The 17,462-nt window shown below is 44.5% G+C and overlaps 1 protein-coding gene and 1 long non-coding RNA gene across 3 annotated transcripts in view; one reads left to right on the top strand and one right to left on the bottom strand.

Moving 5' to 3' along the window:
• Nucleotides 1-17,462, top strand: part of LOC136620915 (uncharacterized) — a 756,434-nt gene that overhangs the window by 687,841 nt on the left and 51,131 nt on the right. The window lies entirely within an intron of this gene.
• The window catches only part of ACOXL (acyl-CoA oxidase like), a 387,512-nt gene continuing 382,181 nt past the window's right edge, over nucleotides 12,132-17,462 (bottom strand). Inside the window, exon 19 of the mRNA XM_066595986.1 lies at nucleotides 12,132-12,567. Coding sequence (XP_066452083.1) covers nucleotides 12,391-12,567 — 177 coding nt within the window. The 3' untranslated portion in view covers nucleotides 12,132-12,390. The remainder of the gene's footprint in view (nucleotides 12,568-17,462) is intronic.

Genomic DNA, 17,462 nt, shown 5'->3' with positions numbered 1-17,462 from the left:
CCTTACATAAATAACGTATATGATGTCTGTGTGGATAAGATAGAAACCTAATACAGCAAATGCAATTTGAAATGAAATTTTGCAAGGAGAAGAGATAAGACAGTTTAAATACATCTTATTTAACGGGCCTGTCCAATTGTAAAGTATTGATGGTCATGAATAGTGTGACCGCCTCTAAAAATCTGGTCTGTGGCCCCTGCACTGAGCTGATTTCCGCAGGAAGAAGACAGCTCTGTTCCTACTGCAGTGGCTCTGCTTGGTATTACAGGCCGAGTTCTCATTGAACTTGGCTTGCAATATCAAGCTGGGTTATTACAGTGGGAATAAAGCTGTCTGCTTTCAGCTCCGTGCAAAAGTGCAGTGGGATGGGAAACAGCTGATTGGTGGGTGCTCTGATTAACGGACCCCAGCTAATCTTCAAGGGTTACAAAAACCCACACATATGAAAATTATGTGAAGTACAGACAACATGTGTTCACCCACACAGTATAAAAATCCTCTGCAGACAATGTGTCACACAACAACTGAAGTTCAGTATTTTATCTCTGAATAGAAAATCTAAAAAAATAAGACAAAATAAAATGCAGAGAATGATGACCGCTACCTCTGACCAATGCAAGACTGATAATGAAGGACCCTGTGACCAGATTCATTTACCACAATTTCAATACAGTTTTGGAACAAAACGGAGAAGATCATAAATGAGAAAACTTCTCTGTTTGACTAGAAAAAAACTGCATCAAGTAAATGAAAACCTGCATGTGGCCCTCAGGTTGGGGCCACACAACACGGCTTAGTTTTGCTTTTGCTACATTTTTTCAGCCAAAAGTCAAAGACATCTACTTAGGTCAGAGGAGGACTGTAGCTATGAAGGTCTCTCTTCAGCCTAAAAACAGTAGAAGTAGCATGAACAATCAGGGGTAAGATGATGAAAAGTGTTCCTCCTCCAGCACCCCTGGAAGTCCCTCAGCATCCAGGGGTGCAAGTTGAGGGACACTTGGGAAGTAGTGACCACAATATAATTAATTTTTAGTTGTCATTTATTAGGAAGTGACAAAACAACTAAACTTTAGTGAAGCAAAATTGGATCAGCTCAGAATTACTATCAGCAACATTAATTGGGACAACATCCTATAAAATAATAGTACAGGTGACAAATGGCAGAAGTTTAAAAACATCCTAATTACCTCATGGGAGCAGTTCATTCCCTTTAAAAATAAAAGAACTACAAGTAGAAGGAAACCAATGTGGCTCGACAAGACTGTAAGGGGGGCAATAAGATTTTTTTTGTTTAAATTATTAAAACAAGAAGGCAGCGAAGAAGCACTAAAATCATACAGGAAAAAAAAACAAATGATATAAGGAAAACTGCCAAGGAGAGCAAAAATAACCCTAAACTATTTTTCAATTACATAAATGGTAGAAGGATTTGCAATGAAAGCACTGTCCTTTTAAGAAATAATGCAGGAGAAATCATAGAATATGATCGGGGGGGAGGCAAATCTGTTACAGTTTTTTCTTAAGTTTATTCACGAAGGAAAAAGAAATATTGCACGAGATGCAGGGGAATAAAACAATCGCCCCCCTAATATAATCTGCATAACACAGGAGGAAGTGCAGAGCCGTTTAAAAAAGAATAAAATGAAGTTCAATGTTGATAAATGTAAAGTTATGCACAGGAGAAACGGATGTCACCAATGTACACTAAATGGGGTACTGCTAGGGAAAAGAGAAATGGAAAAAGACCTGGGGCTACTAGTGGACTGCAGACTGAACTGAAGCAATCAATGCCAGTCAGCAAAAGCAAATAAAGTCTTGGGGTGCATTAAAAGAGATATAGGGGCGAGGGAGGAGAACATTATTCTTCCACTATACAAGGCACTTGTCAGGCCTCACATGGAATACTGTGTACAATTCTGGACACCGGTGCTCAGGAAAGATATTGCAGTGCTTGAGGGGGTTCAAAGAAGGGCAACTAAACTAATACATGGAATGACGGGACTGGAATACCCAGAGAGGCTATCCAAATTAGGATTAGTCACCCTGGAAAAAAGACGGTTAAGGGGCGAACAAATAACTATGCATAAATACATTAGGGGACAATACAAGGATCTCTCCCATGATCTGTTTATACCCAGGACTGTAATGGTAACAAGAGGGCATCGGCTACGTTTAGAGAAAAGAAGGTTTCATCACCAACATAAAAGGGGGTTCTTTACTGTAAGAGCAGTGATACTGTGGAACTCTCTGCCTGAGGATGTGGTGATGGCAAAATCAAAAGAGGGGTTTAAGAGGAGACTAGACGTCTTTTTGGAGTACTATGACATTGCAAGATATAGACATTAAATAATTAGCCGGGTTGTTGATCCGGGTCTTGAAGTCAGGTAGGAACTTTTATACGTTGATCCAGGGATTATTCCGACTGCCATTATGGAGTTGGGAAGGATTTTTTTTTCCCCCAAATGGGTTAAATTGGCTTCTGCCTCATGTTTTTTTTGCCTTCGTCTGGATCAACAAGGAGGAATGGAAACAGGTTGAACTAGATGGACATAGTCTCCCTTCAGCCTAACATACTATGTAAAAGAAGCTCAGATGACTTCCCATAGTGTTGACACAGGAAACCTCAGAAAAAGCTTTCCTGTGGCTGGTTTGCTCTTGACCTTTTAGATGACATTAGTTATAACCTTGATCTTGAAGACCTTGAAGAGATTAGTTCGGACTGAGGAGTAGCACAATGCATTAATAATGAGCTGCTTTTGGCAGGAACTGGGTACCATTGGTTGTCTATCTCCAAATAATCCCCACCAGTCACTCATCATAGTGATAAAAATACAGTTGATTGCCAGTAGAGAGGAGGTTAGAAAATACCTTCACTTGTTTTTTTTAGGCATTGATAGTTGCCCTACTGTAGACTAACAATTAACAGCTTTTATGAGGAAGTCAAAACAGCGGGCAAGCAATACATATCGGCATTTACACAAACAAGTTCATTAAAATTCTTAAAATAATAATAAAGTACCTATATAATGATACAGTATCACATTGAAGGCGGCTTCGGACGGATGTAATTGTGTGCGTTGTTGTACACACAAAATACATGTGCGCAATTTGCAGAGAATGGAACTCATTGATGTCAATGAGTTCGTTCTCTTTTCCTCTTTTGTGCGCACGTTTCTCACATAAGCAAAACAAAATAGAACATGCTCTATTTTCCTCCATACTGACGCATGAACGGTTCCCATTGAAGTCTATGGGAGGTGCACAAATGCCTGTGCAATACACAACGGGATAAGCAAACCCGCTGGGAAAATCACACACTAGGACCTCATAAGCCTTTTTAGCCATTTAAATCAGAGCGTGTCGGTGTCCCTATCAATGGGAACATGCTGTGACTGCACAAGCACAAAGTATGCAGGCATGTTCATAAACAAAACTTGTTCACTGCACAAATACGTTGTGCAGACGCAAGCGTATTTCCGCAATTGCTTGTCTGAATCCGCTCTAATCCTCACCAAGGGTGTTGCACATGTTCTATACACACATGAATGGAATAATGCTCTATACATGGTAAACAGATAAATGGAAAGATATCCTTTAGGCCACTTTCACATGGCCAAGAAAATCGGGCAAGATTTGTGCATTGTGAGACACAGAAATCTTGCACAGATATGAATCCCATTCTTTTTGATGGGGGTTATATACATGAGCATTTTTCCCCCACACATCGCATCGCAGTGCTTGAAAAAAATCGCAGCATGTCCTATCCTTGGGCGTCCCTCGGAACGCATCACCCAATGTTTCCAATGGGTCCGTAAAACACATCACTCAGCATGCGATGTGCATGCGAGAGAGATGAGAGGTGCTCATTAAAAACAATGGGAAAGACTTGCCGATCCTCCTCCACAGCTTTCAGCAACTCTACTGGAGCGATGGGAGGCATTTTTGACAAAAAAACACCTTGCATCCGTGGGGACATAGCATGTTCACAAGTGCGACTTTGCGCTCAGCCGTATGGTTTCCTTCTTAGCACAATTCTGCTTAGGTTACACATCATTAATGTAGATTATTTATGTAATCTTGTCACAGGGTTCCATTTTTATAATGGTAAATCCTTGTCCCTGTGTTATCTTCATTGGTTCCTTAGAAACGTGATTGTTTATTCACAAGGACCACTTCTGTGTACTCAATCCCCTTATTTCATATGCCAGGATATTCCCTATTAGCTACGGGTCTCAATATATATATTGTGGGAGAATAGCTCGGTAGCGTGCGGGTTTCTCGATACTCAGAGGCGGAACACCAGCGGATGCAGTCCAAAGCAGGCGTGCCCTGCGTTTATTTTTTATAACAGCAACATAAAAAGTCCACAATCCAGCTATCAGGCCGTCCCGGCCTGGTCAGGTGGCACTGAGCAGGTGCAGCGCACAGCAGGGCTTCTATCTGCAGCCGGTCACACAGGCTGCCAGGGTCCAGCAGCCATCTTAGCTCCCCTGTGTCCGTGCACCTGCTATTTATGTGCACACTGGCTCAGCCTCAGCACCCTGGAGTGGAGGAGGTGGAATGGACAGCCCCACTACCAACCTGCCATCCATTGCAAAAAAAAAACAGGCCCGGATATTTTTAAAGAACAGATCTCCAGCAACTGCTTGCTGGAGACCACATTACGCTCCTGGTTTTTTACGTCTCCGAGAGTGAGACATGACCTTCCTCCAGTCCCCTTATACATAGTACCGGAACTTATGGGCAACGTAGTGACCGTCCACCACTACGCCCCTCAGTACCTCACATATATATATTCTCTATTACTCTTTTATGTCAGCTCAGGGTTATTTGACCCGTTAGCACATGATCTTTTTCCTTGTTTTCTACAAGGCCTTTGTGTTTTCCCATCTCCATGGCATCTCTCAGTATACACACTAGGGTTACGACTTTTTAACTTTTTTCAAAATATTAATTTTCCTGATGTTGCATTTCATGAGCTTTTGCCTATATGCTAGTTTTCCGGTATTATTTTCTTTTGGTCATGTAAAAACCTCCCGCACCCAATATTTCTTTTTTGCCATATACGGCAAATAACAACAAATAGGAGTTTATAAGTTGTAAAACATAACGAGAAGAAGCCTATCCACTAGGAAAGGGTTAATGCAAGCTTAAAGGAGATGTCTCGAGGAAGCAGTTAAATTTTTTTTTTGCCCAGTCCCCCCCATTAAGCATACATTACTAAGCCCCCCTGTAAATGACATTTCTAGCTGGTTCGTACTTACCGTTCCAGCGTTTCAGCAACTTATAAAAGTTTCCTCAAGATGGCCGCCGGCTCTTTCCCCGTCGCTCGGTGCAGCCCGACGTGCGCGCTCCCGAGACGCCGCCAGCTGTGTCTCCATGGCAACCGGACGCATCGCAGCCGCCGACCAGACGCCCCGCAGCCAGGCAGCAGGTAAGGCGCTAGCCCCCGGCTCCCCAGCGCTAGACCCTCAGCCCAGGTGAAGGCCCCGGAGCCCAGCGCTAGGTTCCGGAGCCCAGCGCTAGTTCCCCCGGCCTAGCGGCAGCCCCCCCCGGCCTAGCGACAGCCCCCCCATCGCAGCGACAGCCCCCCCCGGCCTAGCGACAGCCCCCCCATCGCAGCGACAGCCCCCCCGGCCTAGCGCTAGTTCCCCCATCGCAGCGGCAGCCCCCCCCCGGCCTAGCGACAGCCCCCCCGGCCTAGCGCTAGTTCCCCCATCGCAGCGGCAGCCCCCCCATCGCAGCGGCAGCCCCCCCCATCGCAGCGACAGCCCCCCCGGCCTAGCGCTAGTTCCCCCATCACAGCGGCAGCCCCCCCCGGCGCAGCGGCAGCCCCCCCCCCCGGCGCAGCGACAGCCCCCCCCCCGCGCGCAGCCCGGCGCAGCGGCAGCCCCCCCCCCACAAATCACTTACCTGGGAGGCTTCTCGGGGCTGCTGGGCTGGGCTGGGCTGGGCTTCTCCGCTGGGCAGCTCCAGTTTCTGCACCTTCCTCTAACAGAGGAAGGTACAGAATGGCCGCTGCAGCGCGCTCCCGAGCAGTGACAGCTCGTCTGCGCATGCGCAGAAGAGCTGTAGCGGGGAGCACACTGAAGCGGCTCGTGCTGAATGGAGAAGACCGGACTGCGCAAGCGCGTCTAAAAAAGCAAGCTGCCGGCGAATTTAGACGGAACCATGGAGACGAGGACGCTAGCAACGGAGCAGGTAAGTGGAATAACTTCTGTATGGCTCATATTTAATGCACAATGTACATTACAAAGTGCATTAATATGGCCATACGGAAGTGTATAACCCCACTTGGTTTCGCGAGACCACCCCTTTAAATACAAGAATTTCTGTCAGCAAGGTTGCTAGGTCATATGTAAAGTTTAAATAATGAGTCTCAGAGGATGGATAAGTGCTGGCTAGTGATGCTCTAAATTCGGTTTATTTAAAATTGGTTTAAATATGGTTAGCATCGTCGGCTCACAATTCTCATGTCTAATAATATGTTTTTTTTTTTTCAGATTCATGCTTCAGGCTAAAACAACATCTCGTTAGGTGCAGAGTTTTTTTTGTTTTTTTTTTACAATTTAACAAAATGAAAATCATTTTTGAGAGTTATATGCTAAATATCGCTTGTCACCACAGGCTTTCAAATTTGAAAAAATGTGTAAAGAGTCATAACCCTAGTGCACAGGCTATGAGTAATTACTCTAAAGTCAAAGGAAGTTTTGATGTTACCATTTTAATGAAGTGTTTTTAGGCTGCTGGTGATGGATTTTCTTTCCTTCTTTAGGCCACTCTATAACAGAACAGATTGTACCCTAATTTCCTTCCAATATCCTGTATTACTTTTGCACCATAGATGTTTATTGGGCAGCTCTTATAACATGTAATGTAGGATTACAGGAGATGCACATAACAGACAGTTGGTATCATAATGATGATTGGATGGTCACAGAGAACCTCTTTCCTTTTTTAATCACCGTTCATTGCGTTACTTCTATTGTTAAATAGCCTTGTAGACACCAAAGTGACAGAACCACCCTGTTTCCCCTGAAAATAGGAACTACCCCAAAAATAAGCCTTACTCTGATTTGTCTTGATTTTCGGGGAGGCTTGTAATATAAGCCCTACCCCCAAAAAAGCCCTAGCTGCATCACAAATGCAGTGCTCGATGAATAAATTACAGCCGTTGCGTTGTGGAATTAATGAACTGGCTGAGATGCGGCATTGATTGGCCAATTCCTAAATTCCGCGTCCACAACACAACGGTTGTGATTGTTTCTTCGACCGCTGCTCTGCCAATCACAGCCATCACATTTGTTCATCGAGTGTGCATTGATTGATTCTCCAGCGCTGCTCAGCCAATCAGAGCCATAGCATCCTGGAGGCAGGATTTATAAATCCCATAACCAGGAAGTGATCTTCTGTGGGTGGCCGAGGACTGCAGGACGCGCTGGTGCTCCAGAGAGCAGCAGAGGGACACAGACCAAGCCTGCTAGGTAAGCAAAATAAGACCTAACGCCTCCTTTGGGGCAAAAATTAATATAAGACAGGGTCTTATTTTCAGGGAAACACGGCACCAGCTCTAACCAAGCTGTCATGTGATTCAGTTCAGTATGACATTCCCAACAGACAGTGGTGCTTCAAAGTTTTTAAACCCTTAAGAATTTTTCATATTTCTGCTTAAATTTACCTTAAAACTACGTCAGGCTTGCACAAGTTCTAAAAGTAGATAAGGAGAACCAAATTAAACAAATGAGTCAAAAATATTACACTTGGGCATTTATGAACGAATATCACATGTCTGTGAATTAGCAAAGGTTCGCATACTTTTGTATCAGTTTCTGGTGTGATACACTTGTGTAGCAATAACTGCATCTAAATGTTTCTGGTAATTGTTGATTAGTCCAGCACATCAGCTTGAAGGAGTTTTAGCCCATTCCTGCTTACAAAACTGCTTCACACCTGTTACTGAAAGCTAAGGCTTACATACTTTTGCCACTCACAGACATGTAATATTGGATAATTTTCCTCAAATAAATGACCAAGTCTAAGATTTTTCACTCTTTTGTTTGATTTGGTTCTCCTTATCTACTTTTAAGACGTGTAAAAATTTGATGTAGTTTTAGGTCAAATATAAGCAGAAATTCGCTAAATATTTAACAATTCACAAACTTTCAAGCACTGCTGTACTAGATCCAGATTATTTAGAAACCAGTAAGCAGCGCTCATACAGAGGAGGCTTGTGCTATACTTGCCAATTACCCTAAAGGGTTGGAATAATCTCATTCTAGTAGTACAGCAATCCTGAAATATAGGGAAAAATAAGGTAAATATCATCCAGAAAATGACTGGAATCGTTTGTAAGTTACACAACCCACATTTATATCCTTCGTGTAAGGCTGGATTCAGACAAACGTATATCGGCTGGGTTTTCACACCCAGCCGATACACGTCGTCTCTCTCTGCAGGGGGGAGCCTAGAAGAGCCAGGAGCAGTGCTCTGAGCTCCCGCCCCCTCTCTGCCTCCTCTCCGCCCCTCTGCACTATTTGCAATGAGGAGAGGTGGGGCGGGGGTGGGGCTAATTCTCGGAACTTAGCCCCACCCCGCCTCCTTTAATTGCAAATAGGGCAGAGGGGGGTGGAGAGGAGGCAGAGAGGGGGCGGGAGCTCAGTTCCTACTCCTGGCTCTTCCATCCCCCCCCCCCCCTTCCTGCAGATGAGGACACCGTATATCGGCTCGGCGTGAAAACCGAGCCGATATACGTCGTCTGAATCCAGCCTTAAAATCCTAAAAGAATGGCACGCTTTGCCAAATATCCTGGTTGACTAGAAGCATGCTATGCCATGTTATGGTGCTAATGGTCACATCCAGGTCCACTCTAATCTGTGCAATATACAGAAACCAGCCACTTATAACATGGTATTTTAGGCTGAAAAATATGTTCAGCAAGTTCAGCCTACTAACCCCTCCTCCCACCAATGTTGATCTAGAGAAAGCCAAAAGCCCCAATGAAGTGGAAGCCAATTTTTCTCATTTTAGGGAAGAAATTCCTTCCTGACTCTAATTTGTTAGAGTCCGTGGATCACCGACCCTTCTGAAGAGATTAGTAATATTGTTACGTGTGCTGCTGGGATCTGTACTTCTAAGCTTCCTAGCAGCACAGCCGTCACAGGGTTAATGATTGAGCTGGCTGGGTGTGGTATTTCCTGCTAGCCAATCTCCTGGGTCTGTGCTCACATATAAACTCAGCTCCTGGTCAGTCTCTGTTCTGGTGTTCAGGGTGAGCAATCATGAATCCTTGTCTGTTGAAGTTTGCTGTGTAACCTGCTATCTGTGTTTTGTTGCAGCTTGCTGTGTGATCTGTGCCTTGCTCTTCATGTCCGTTTGTATGTTTATTTTGTGTCAGTTTGGTCTGCTGAGTTTGTTTGCTATGTCTGCGCTAGGTTAGCCCCTAGGGCCCTCTGGTAGATGTGTCTTGCTAGTGTAGGGACTGCAAGATATGAGGGGCCTTGCCGGGGCTTGCAGCTTAAGTTCATTGGCCAATGTACAAACTAACAACTCGCATTTATATTCAGCTTATCTGCTATTAGTGTTTGCATTGTGGCTGCTGTGTATTCTGGCTCTGTGTGTCCTGTTGTTCAGTCCCTGTAATGGGGCATGTGAATGCATCCTGTTCTGGTGCGTGCCTCCTAGGATCAGCTTGGGGCCCAGATCCGAAGACTGCTGGGCTGCCCTTATTGGGGCAAAGTCCCCGCTTAGGTAGGTCCAAGCCATTCCTCCCGGTAGCACAAGGTCAGTTGCTTGAAACCCGTGTGCGTACCAAGTCCCTTTTTGGTCGCGATCGTATGGGCCCCGTGCTTAGCTTGCCCACACGATCGTAACATCCCCCCACTTACAAAAGGGGGTGCATTATGTTGGTGTATGGATATGTTGATATGGTATGTTTATCTTGGTATGTTATGTTAGCTATGTTATATGTTGATTCTGAGTGTTGTATGCTATGTGGTATGCAATATTTTGATATGTAGTATGTTAGCTATGTTATGTTGTATGCAGTATGTTTTGCAACATCTATGTGAGTATGTTATATGTTGCTATGTTACGTTAGTATGTTGTGCAACATCTATGAGTATGTTCTGTTAGCTATGTGGTATGCATTAAGTGGTATGTGAACAGTGACAGGTCCAGTGTCTTTGCAGGTGGCCAGACATCAGGTGTGGATAGTCCTGTTCTGAGGATGTTGTATGTGAAGTGACAGGTCCAGTGTCTGTGCAGGTGGCCAGACATCAGGTGTGGATAGTCTTGTTTTGAGAAGGTTGTGTGTGAACAGTGACAGGTCCAGTGTCTGCAGGTGGGCAGACATCAGGTGTGGATAGTCCTGTTCTGAGGATGTTGGTGTTCATATGTATGGTAGACACACTGTGTTGTAGTGTCTGTTGCATGCGGTTGTTGGAGCAAGTTTCCCCGTATTTCCCTGCAGATGGTTTGGACACTTGCTGTTCCTCCCCTCCTGGCGTTCTGGGGTGGTGCACTCAGTAGTGTGTGGTACGGTGACCGCGCAAGTGTAGCCACTCGCAGGTTTCTCCTTTCCCTTGGCAGGTGCAGCCTCCAAACAGTACAAGACCGATTTCAGACTGACCAGGAGCTGGGTTTATATGTGAGCACAGACCCAGGAGATTGGCTAGCAGGAAGTCACCACACCCAGCCAGCTCAATCAATTAACCTTGTGAGGTCTGTGCTGCTAGGAAGCTTAGAAGTACAGATCCCAGGAGCACACGTAACAAGTATAACATGTAATATTGCAACACTCAAGAAAGGCATCCAGGCCCCTCTTGAACTCTTTTATCGAGTTCTCTATGATCATGTCCTGAAGGCTCATTCACACGAGCGTATATTGGCTGCCGTTTTCACGGCCAGCCGATATACGCTACCATCTGATGCATTGGATTCCAATGCATCAGATCACACAGGTGTTTTCCCGCGGCATAAAAGCACCTGTCCGGGCACTTTTACACCAGGCAAAAAAGATAGTCCTGGAACTATCTTCCTGGCTGGACAGCAACTGCTGCCATAGACTCCTATGGGATACAATAACAGCAACCGGAGAAGGGAGGGAGTTTAGCAGCGTGACTGCTAAGCTCCCCCCCTTCTCTCCTCCCCTCTGGCTGTTTGCAATTGGGGAGGGCTAAGCTCCGCCCTATCCCATTGCTGGCTGCAGACAAGGGGTGGGAGCTTATTTCCGCCCCATCCTATTGCAAACAGCCGGAGGGGAGAAGAGAGGTGCTGAGCCGGAAAGGGGAGACAGCTTAGTATAGCTAATATTCAATGAATGGTTGATTGCTGCATGTGATTGGCTGAGCGTTCAGCCAATTGGACACAACCCTTTCAGGAAGCAGGGATTTTAAATCCTCACCTGCTGAAAGAGCTGCAGTACAGTGCCGGCAAATCAAGCGGCTAGACGCACGGAGCCCTGACAGTGGCGGAGAGGTGTGTGTGTGTGTGTGTGTGTGTGTGTGTATATGTGTATATATATTATATATAATTGATTATTTTTTTTGTCACGCAAGCTAGGGATGATTTGTCAGGGAAGGGCTTATATTTAAAGCCCTTCCTCGAAGATCACTGCAGGTGTTGCCTGCAGCCCATTGCTTTCATTGAAAGACCATTGCAGGCAATGGGAGAACATCCCATTCCTTTGCCACAGCTGTGGCAGAGGATTCTTTACTCCCTGCAGGGAGCCCTCTTGTCACTACACAGTGTGACAGTGCTGTAACAGTGTTCAGTGTTGAGGGGACTCCCCGCGGGGAATATTTATGTGCAGAATGGACCTATTCGGTGCACGCATGTCCTATCTTTTTGCCCGAATTTGCATGCCTGTAAAACATGGACATGTGAACACACCATAGGAAAATAATGGTTCTAATAGACGCATAGTTTTGTGGGCACAAATACACGCTCGTTTGACCAAGGTCTAATGATGACATATATTTTCTCTGCCCATGGTGATAACTCCTATTACCTAGCGTAGTCTGGTACCATCACACGAAGAGGGGACAGTATATGTCCAACACTCTATATCTTTGGATATTTGCTCTGCATTTCTTGCAGTTACATTTAAGATATGACACATTCACTTCCATCACTGATTTTTCATAAGTTTATTATGAAAAAGAATCGACTTTTAAATTACAAAAACGGCACTTTAATTGCTGTCCAGTTCTGTTTTTATCTGTGCAGTTTCCTCAATATTAACAATTAAAAGAGGATTGTGTATGTATTATAAATGTAACTGGATAATCTGCTGCATTTGAGAACAAGCAAGCATAACATTTTCTGTGAGTCACTTCATTTAATTAGTTTCTCCTTTGCATGGCTGCACCATCAACATCCGGCAGGATCAGATTAGAGCTTGGCACTGATTTTCCTTGGGTTGTCTTCTTTTGGCTGGGGGTAATAAGCCCACTGTGCCCTTGGGTTGGGAATGCCAGCAATAGGGGCATGAATGGTGTCACGTGGTATGTTAAAAGCGGAAATAACCTTGAGGGCATCATCCTTCACCAACCTGCACAGCTTCAGTAACTGTAAAACAAAAATACAATTGCATGTGAGGCGTGATAAACAGGTATAATAGACTCACAATGACTCACAGCAGAGCGGCTTGTATTCTAAGCAAACACTACAGAAGGCCCAACCTTAAAGAGAACGTGTCACCCATTGTATTTAATAATGAAATGATCTTTTTCCACTAAGGAAATATAAAGCTATTAATAATCTTTTGTATTTCTCAGTTAACGTAATAAGTGTGGACAAATCAAGCAACCTGTAAAACAGTGTAGATTTGGCATGACCACTCTCCTTACTAGTGATGAGACACCTAAATCTACCCTTTTGGCTACCCACATTGTAGGATAACAGGCAGCACTGGATAGACTTGACGCTACGTTGATACTAGGAGTGTGATTAGGGCTCTCATGCCTTTTTGATGGGTCAGCCTGGGGTGCTGCTGCGGGGATCCCTCTTCTCTATGCAGCCCCTCCCTTGCACCACTGATTTTGTGATGAAATCTGCTCCGTTTTTAGAGTCAGTCACACCTCTCTCTTAACTGAACTCCTAATATACAAGGATTAGCATTAGTAGCATGTTGCAGCAGCTGAGCCGTTCTTTGCACAGAGCCACTGACTCTAAGGGCTCATTCATATGAGCATCAATGCATTTTGGGCGCATGAATACGCTGTATATTTATGATCCAAAAATGCTTATGCTCACATATTTCACCCACTTTTGTGGGTTTTTGTTGTGCACGCACATCATCTAATCGGCGGACATCTGAGAGGCAGTTTCCCACCGATATCAGTGATAAATCGCAAAAGTCAAAAATGTCCTGAAATACACATTTATACATAAAGAGAAAGTAAAAGGAGTCGGTTCTTGAGCCTAACTCAGTGAGACAACGAATAAGTAGAGCTGTGTTTGCAGTGGATCTTTAGAAAAGAGGTTATCAATCTCAAAAAGTTGCACAACTGTTTGATGACACATCCAAAGTTGACAACATGACATTTCTTTATTCTGGATAATTTATCTAAGAATCACAGACAGACAATATTTTTTACAGATAAACTTGAAAACCATAATAACTCAATAAGATTATACGTAATAAACACCTATAGCTCAGAACCCTTAAAGCGCACCTATCATTTCACCAAATACAGAAAAACATGTAGGCTTATAGCTCTTCAGATTGTGTATAATGTGATTTGGGGCACACAACTTCCTTATTTTCCTAACCAATGCCACAGAGCTGCTGCGTTGTTATAATCCATCATTTTCAGTGGGCTGCAAACCCGCCGAGAGGATTGCCAGTGTTACACTTGTTACCTGTTAACAAAGCTCAACGCAAAATTGCATTAAAAATTCCGCATGTGGATTTTGTCTATTCACAAAGTTAAATCCATGTTCAGATCCGTGGCAGAAATATGCAGCCTAGGCGTGGAACTATGTTGCTGATTTAGAGGCAAAATCCAAGTGGGATCCCGCCATGTGAACATACCCTAACTGTAGCACCAAGAGGACAATCCAGCCAATCGTAGAACAAGAAATTTATTAAAAAATATTTAATATATGGAACATCAGGGCAGAGACCACAATACATAAAAAAAATAGTGTTGTCAGAAATAATATTAAGGCTGGAGTTAGAAATGCTGGTTTTAAAAAAAGGGGTTACACCACAAAAGACTTATCACGTATCTATAGGATAGTGACAAAAGTCTGATCAGGAGGGAGTCTCGTCACTGAGACACCATTCAATCCCGAGAACGGTGGTCTTGTGTCCCCCTCTCCTTATTTGCGGAATCACTGTACCACCTGCTGTGAAAAGGAGATTGAATGGAGCAGCGGTCGCACCTGCATGGCATAGCTCTGTTCATCGTCAATGGGGCTGCCGGATATAGCCGAGGACTTACAATTGACTTTTTCCATCAGTCCCACTCAAATGAATGGAGCGGTGCCACGCATGTGTGACCACCACCGCATTCAATCCAACATCATTTCAGGTGGGTGCAGTGAGCCAACAACGAGGAGAAGAAGAGGACGCGGGAGCCCTGTTCTCGAGATTGGTGGAGGTCTGGGTGCTAAGAGTTCTACCAATCGGACTTTAACCTTATGGATAGGTGATAAACGTCTAGTGTGACACAACCCTTTTAGTATATTTTCCCCTTGGTATAAGGCCTCTTTCACATGGGCTACAAAATCAGCGCTACAAAATGCCTGTATGTGAAGCTCCTGGTTTCCAATCTGTTCTTTCACATGTTTTGTAGCTTGAAAGAACCAATTGGAAACCATGGGCTTCAGGCTGCATCTGCACGGGTTACAAAACATTGCTCATGTGAAAAAACCCATTGGAAACCATGAGCTTCACATTGTAGTGATGATTTTGTAGCCTGTGCGGATCCAGCCTCACATACATGCATTTTGTAGCCCGTGTGAGGTGATTTCAGACCTACACTCAGGGTTCTGCTTTCCTGCTCTGTTTGAAACGGCTGCCATGTTCTCACAGGAGTTTATAAATGCTGAAAAATTAGTTTGTGTGTGAAGAAGCCATAAAAAAGGATGAAATATTGCTAGGATATACCATCATGTCCTGATCAGTTGGAGACTGTGTTTGGTACAGGTGTAGAAGGGTTAGCTATTTACTAAAGCTTATGTTTAAAGGGCTACTCCAGCAAAAACACATTTTTCCATCCCTGCCCCCCTTACATGATTGTCATTCATACTCTGGAGATCTCCTCTGTATATTACAGCCCCTTCCATGCAGTGCAGCCCCCGATCTAATGCTTTTCAGGCACCATGCTGAAGCTGAGAGGTTTTACTTTCAGGTTCACATCAATCCCATGATGCATCCTTACAGTTTAATTTTCATTACCTTTTATATTCATCTAAATAAGCTACAAACCATAAGCATCCAATCAGGAGGATGAGCTGTGATCTCCTCTATTATAACTGTGTGATCATCATTAGTATCTGTGTCAGGGAAGGCTGTAATCCACTCTAGGCAGTTTATGTGGTAGATACATGTAATAGCATCATACGGACTGAGAAATTGACTAGTTTCAGACAGCATAACCCCAAGTACATCTGAGCTGGACAGAACTGAGATCACATGACCATCAGGAAACTGTTACATTCATACAGTCCATGGAAACTACGACCGACTCGGATGCAACCCATACAAGTGTTGAAGGGAAGGGAAGGAGAGAGAAATGAGCCATGCATACATGCTGAACACCATAACAAACTGAATTACAAACGAGACTTGCGAGCAAACATCCAACAACAACTGACACGCCAAAACACCTACTCATAATACCAACAAAAAGAAGCAGATGGAATAACTAAAGTATGTACGAGGTATTGGTTCATATTTTGGCCAATGATCCTCGTCTCGTGAGTCCCTACTCTAACAAGACAACTTAACCCCAGGAGTCCTGCCTACAAGCGGGGTGATCGTCCCAATAGAACCTGGAACCTAGGGGCCTAGCTCGCCCAGGATGGTAAGAGACGGGACACTGCTCACACGCACCAACAGACAAGAGGCATACACCCTGAACAGGTAACTGTTCACACCAAGTGTCTGATCACCTACACAGACACTAAACATGTCACTATTCATGCCAACAGGGAATCCCACCCAGAACCTCATGCAAGCAACCAACACCACAGCAGAACATGCATGACTCCAAACTCAAGGGCTCTGAGAGGGAATGAGGAAAATAGCAGAAGGAATAAATGACCAGCGCCCTCTAGCAAGAGCGGCTGGTATTTATATGCAGCAGATCGATTGTGATTGGCTGGCAGGAGAACTCCAGATCATCAGTCAGCCAAATTAACCACACCTGCAGCAACGTATTTCTGAAAACCCACAAAAATACAGGTACCAAGAGCACTGGTATGATTATTTTTGATGTTATATTAAAAATCTTTTAATTCTGATTTATGATTAAGGGCTCCTGTCCACGGACAATAGTGAATTGCGTTATTCGCGGCGATAATCCGGCTGCGAGTAACGCAGTGCACGCTTTTCATAGCGTTGCTATGGAAAGCGCAGCCCCCTGTCTATGAGTGGAGAATCATAGCGATTCTCCACTCGCGGGACTCAAATCGCAACATGCTGCGATTCTCCGTGGTGACCCTATCTGTCAGATAGGCTTATTGCAAAGAACTGTCAGTTCTCTCCCCTGCTCCCCGGTGGTGGAATAGCACTAGCGATATTCCGCCTCACCCGTGGACAGGGGGCCTAATTGTTAAATTTTTAAGCCTACAATTTCTGTAACAAAATACTTTATTCTACTACTTGGTAATTTAGGGTAATACAGAAAAGTTCCGGATCCTTCTGTTTATTATTGGATACAATGAAGGAAATAAAGTGACATGTTTTACTGTCTGAGAACACTGAATGTCAGAAAGGAATCAGTTTTCACCGCATGATCGCTGTGGGAGTATTTCCTGGTGACAAAGTCAGTAACTGCTACAAACACCGGCTGATTACTCATGTAGAAAACTACTTACAGCATAAAGGAACCCACCCAGCAAATGTAAAAAGCGGAGGGGTAACAGGGCAGATGCAGGGGCCTGACACACAGGGCAAGTCATTTTCCTCCTTAAAGGCCTCCTGCCCATGGGCGGATATTTGCGGCGGGCGTCCGCACCGTGGATACGCAGCAAATAGTATCTATATCAGAGGAAAAATTGCTGCATGCTACATTTTCCCGCGAAATCAGCGTGAATGTCTTCGATTGAAGTCAATGGAAGCTGTCCGACCCACCGTCCGTCCAAAATTAACGCTGCAGACGGGCGGTGTGAAAAAAAAATGTAGAAAGAAAAAAATCTGTACTGCGCTTGTGCGACGGCGAGCTGCTGGGTTCATCTGCAGTACCGAAAAGTAGCCAACAGAGCAGGTACACATGGTCGCCGCTGCTACC

The sequence above is a fragment of the Eleutherodactylus coqui genome, chromosome 3, assembly GCF_035609145.1.
Source record: "Eleutherodactylus coqui strain aEleCoq1 chromosome 3, aEleCoq1.hap1, whole genome shotgun sequence".
NCBI lineage: Eukaryota > Metazoa > Chordata > Amphibia > Anura > Eleutherodactylidae > Eleutherodactylus > Eleutherodactylus coqui.
This window is presented reverse-complemented; position numbering and strand designations above follow the sequence as displayed.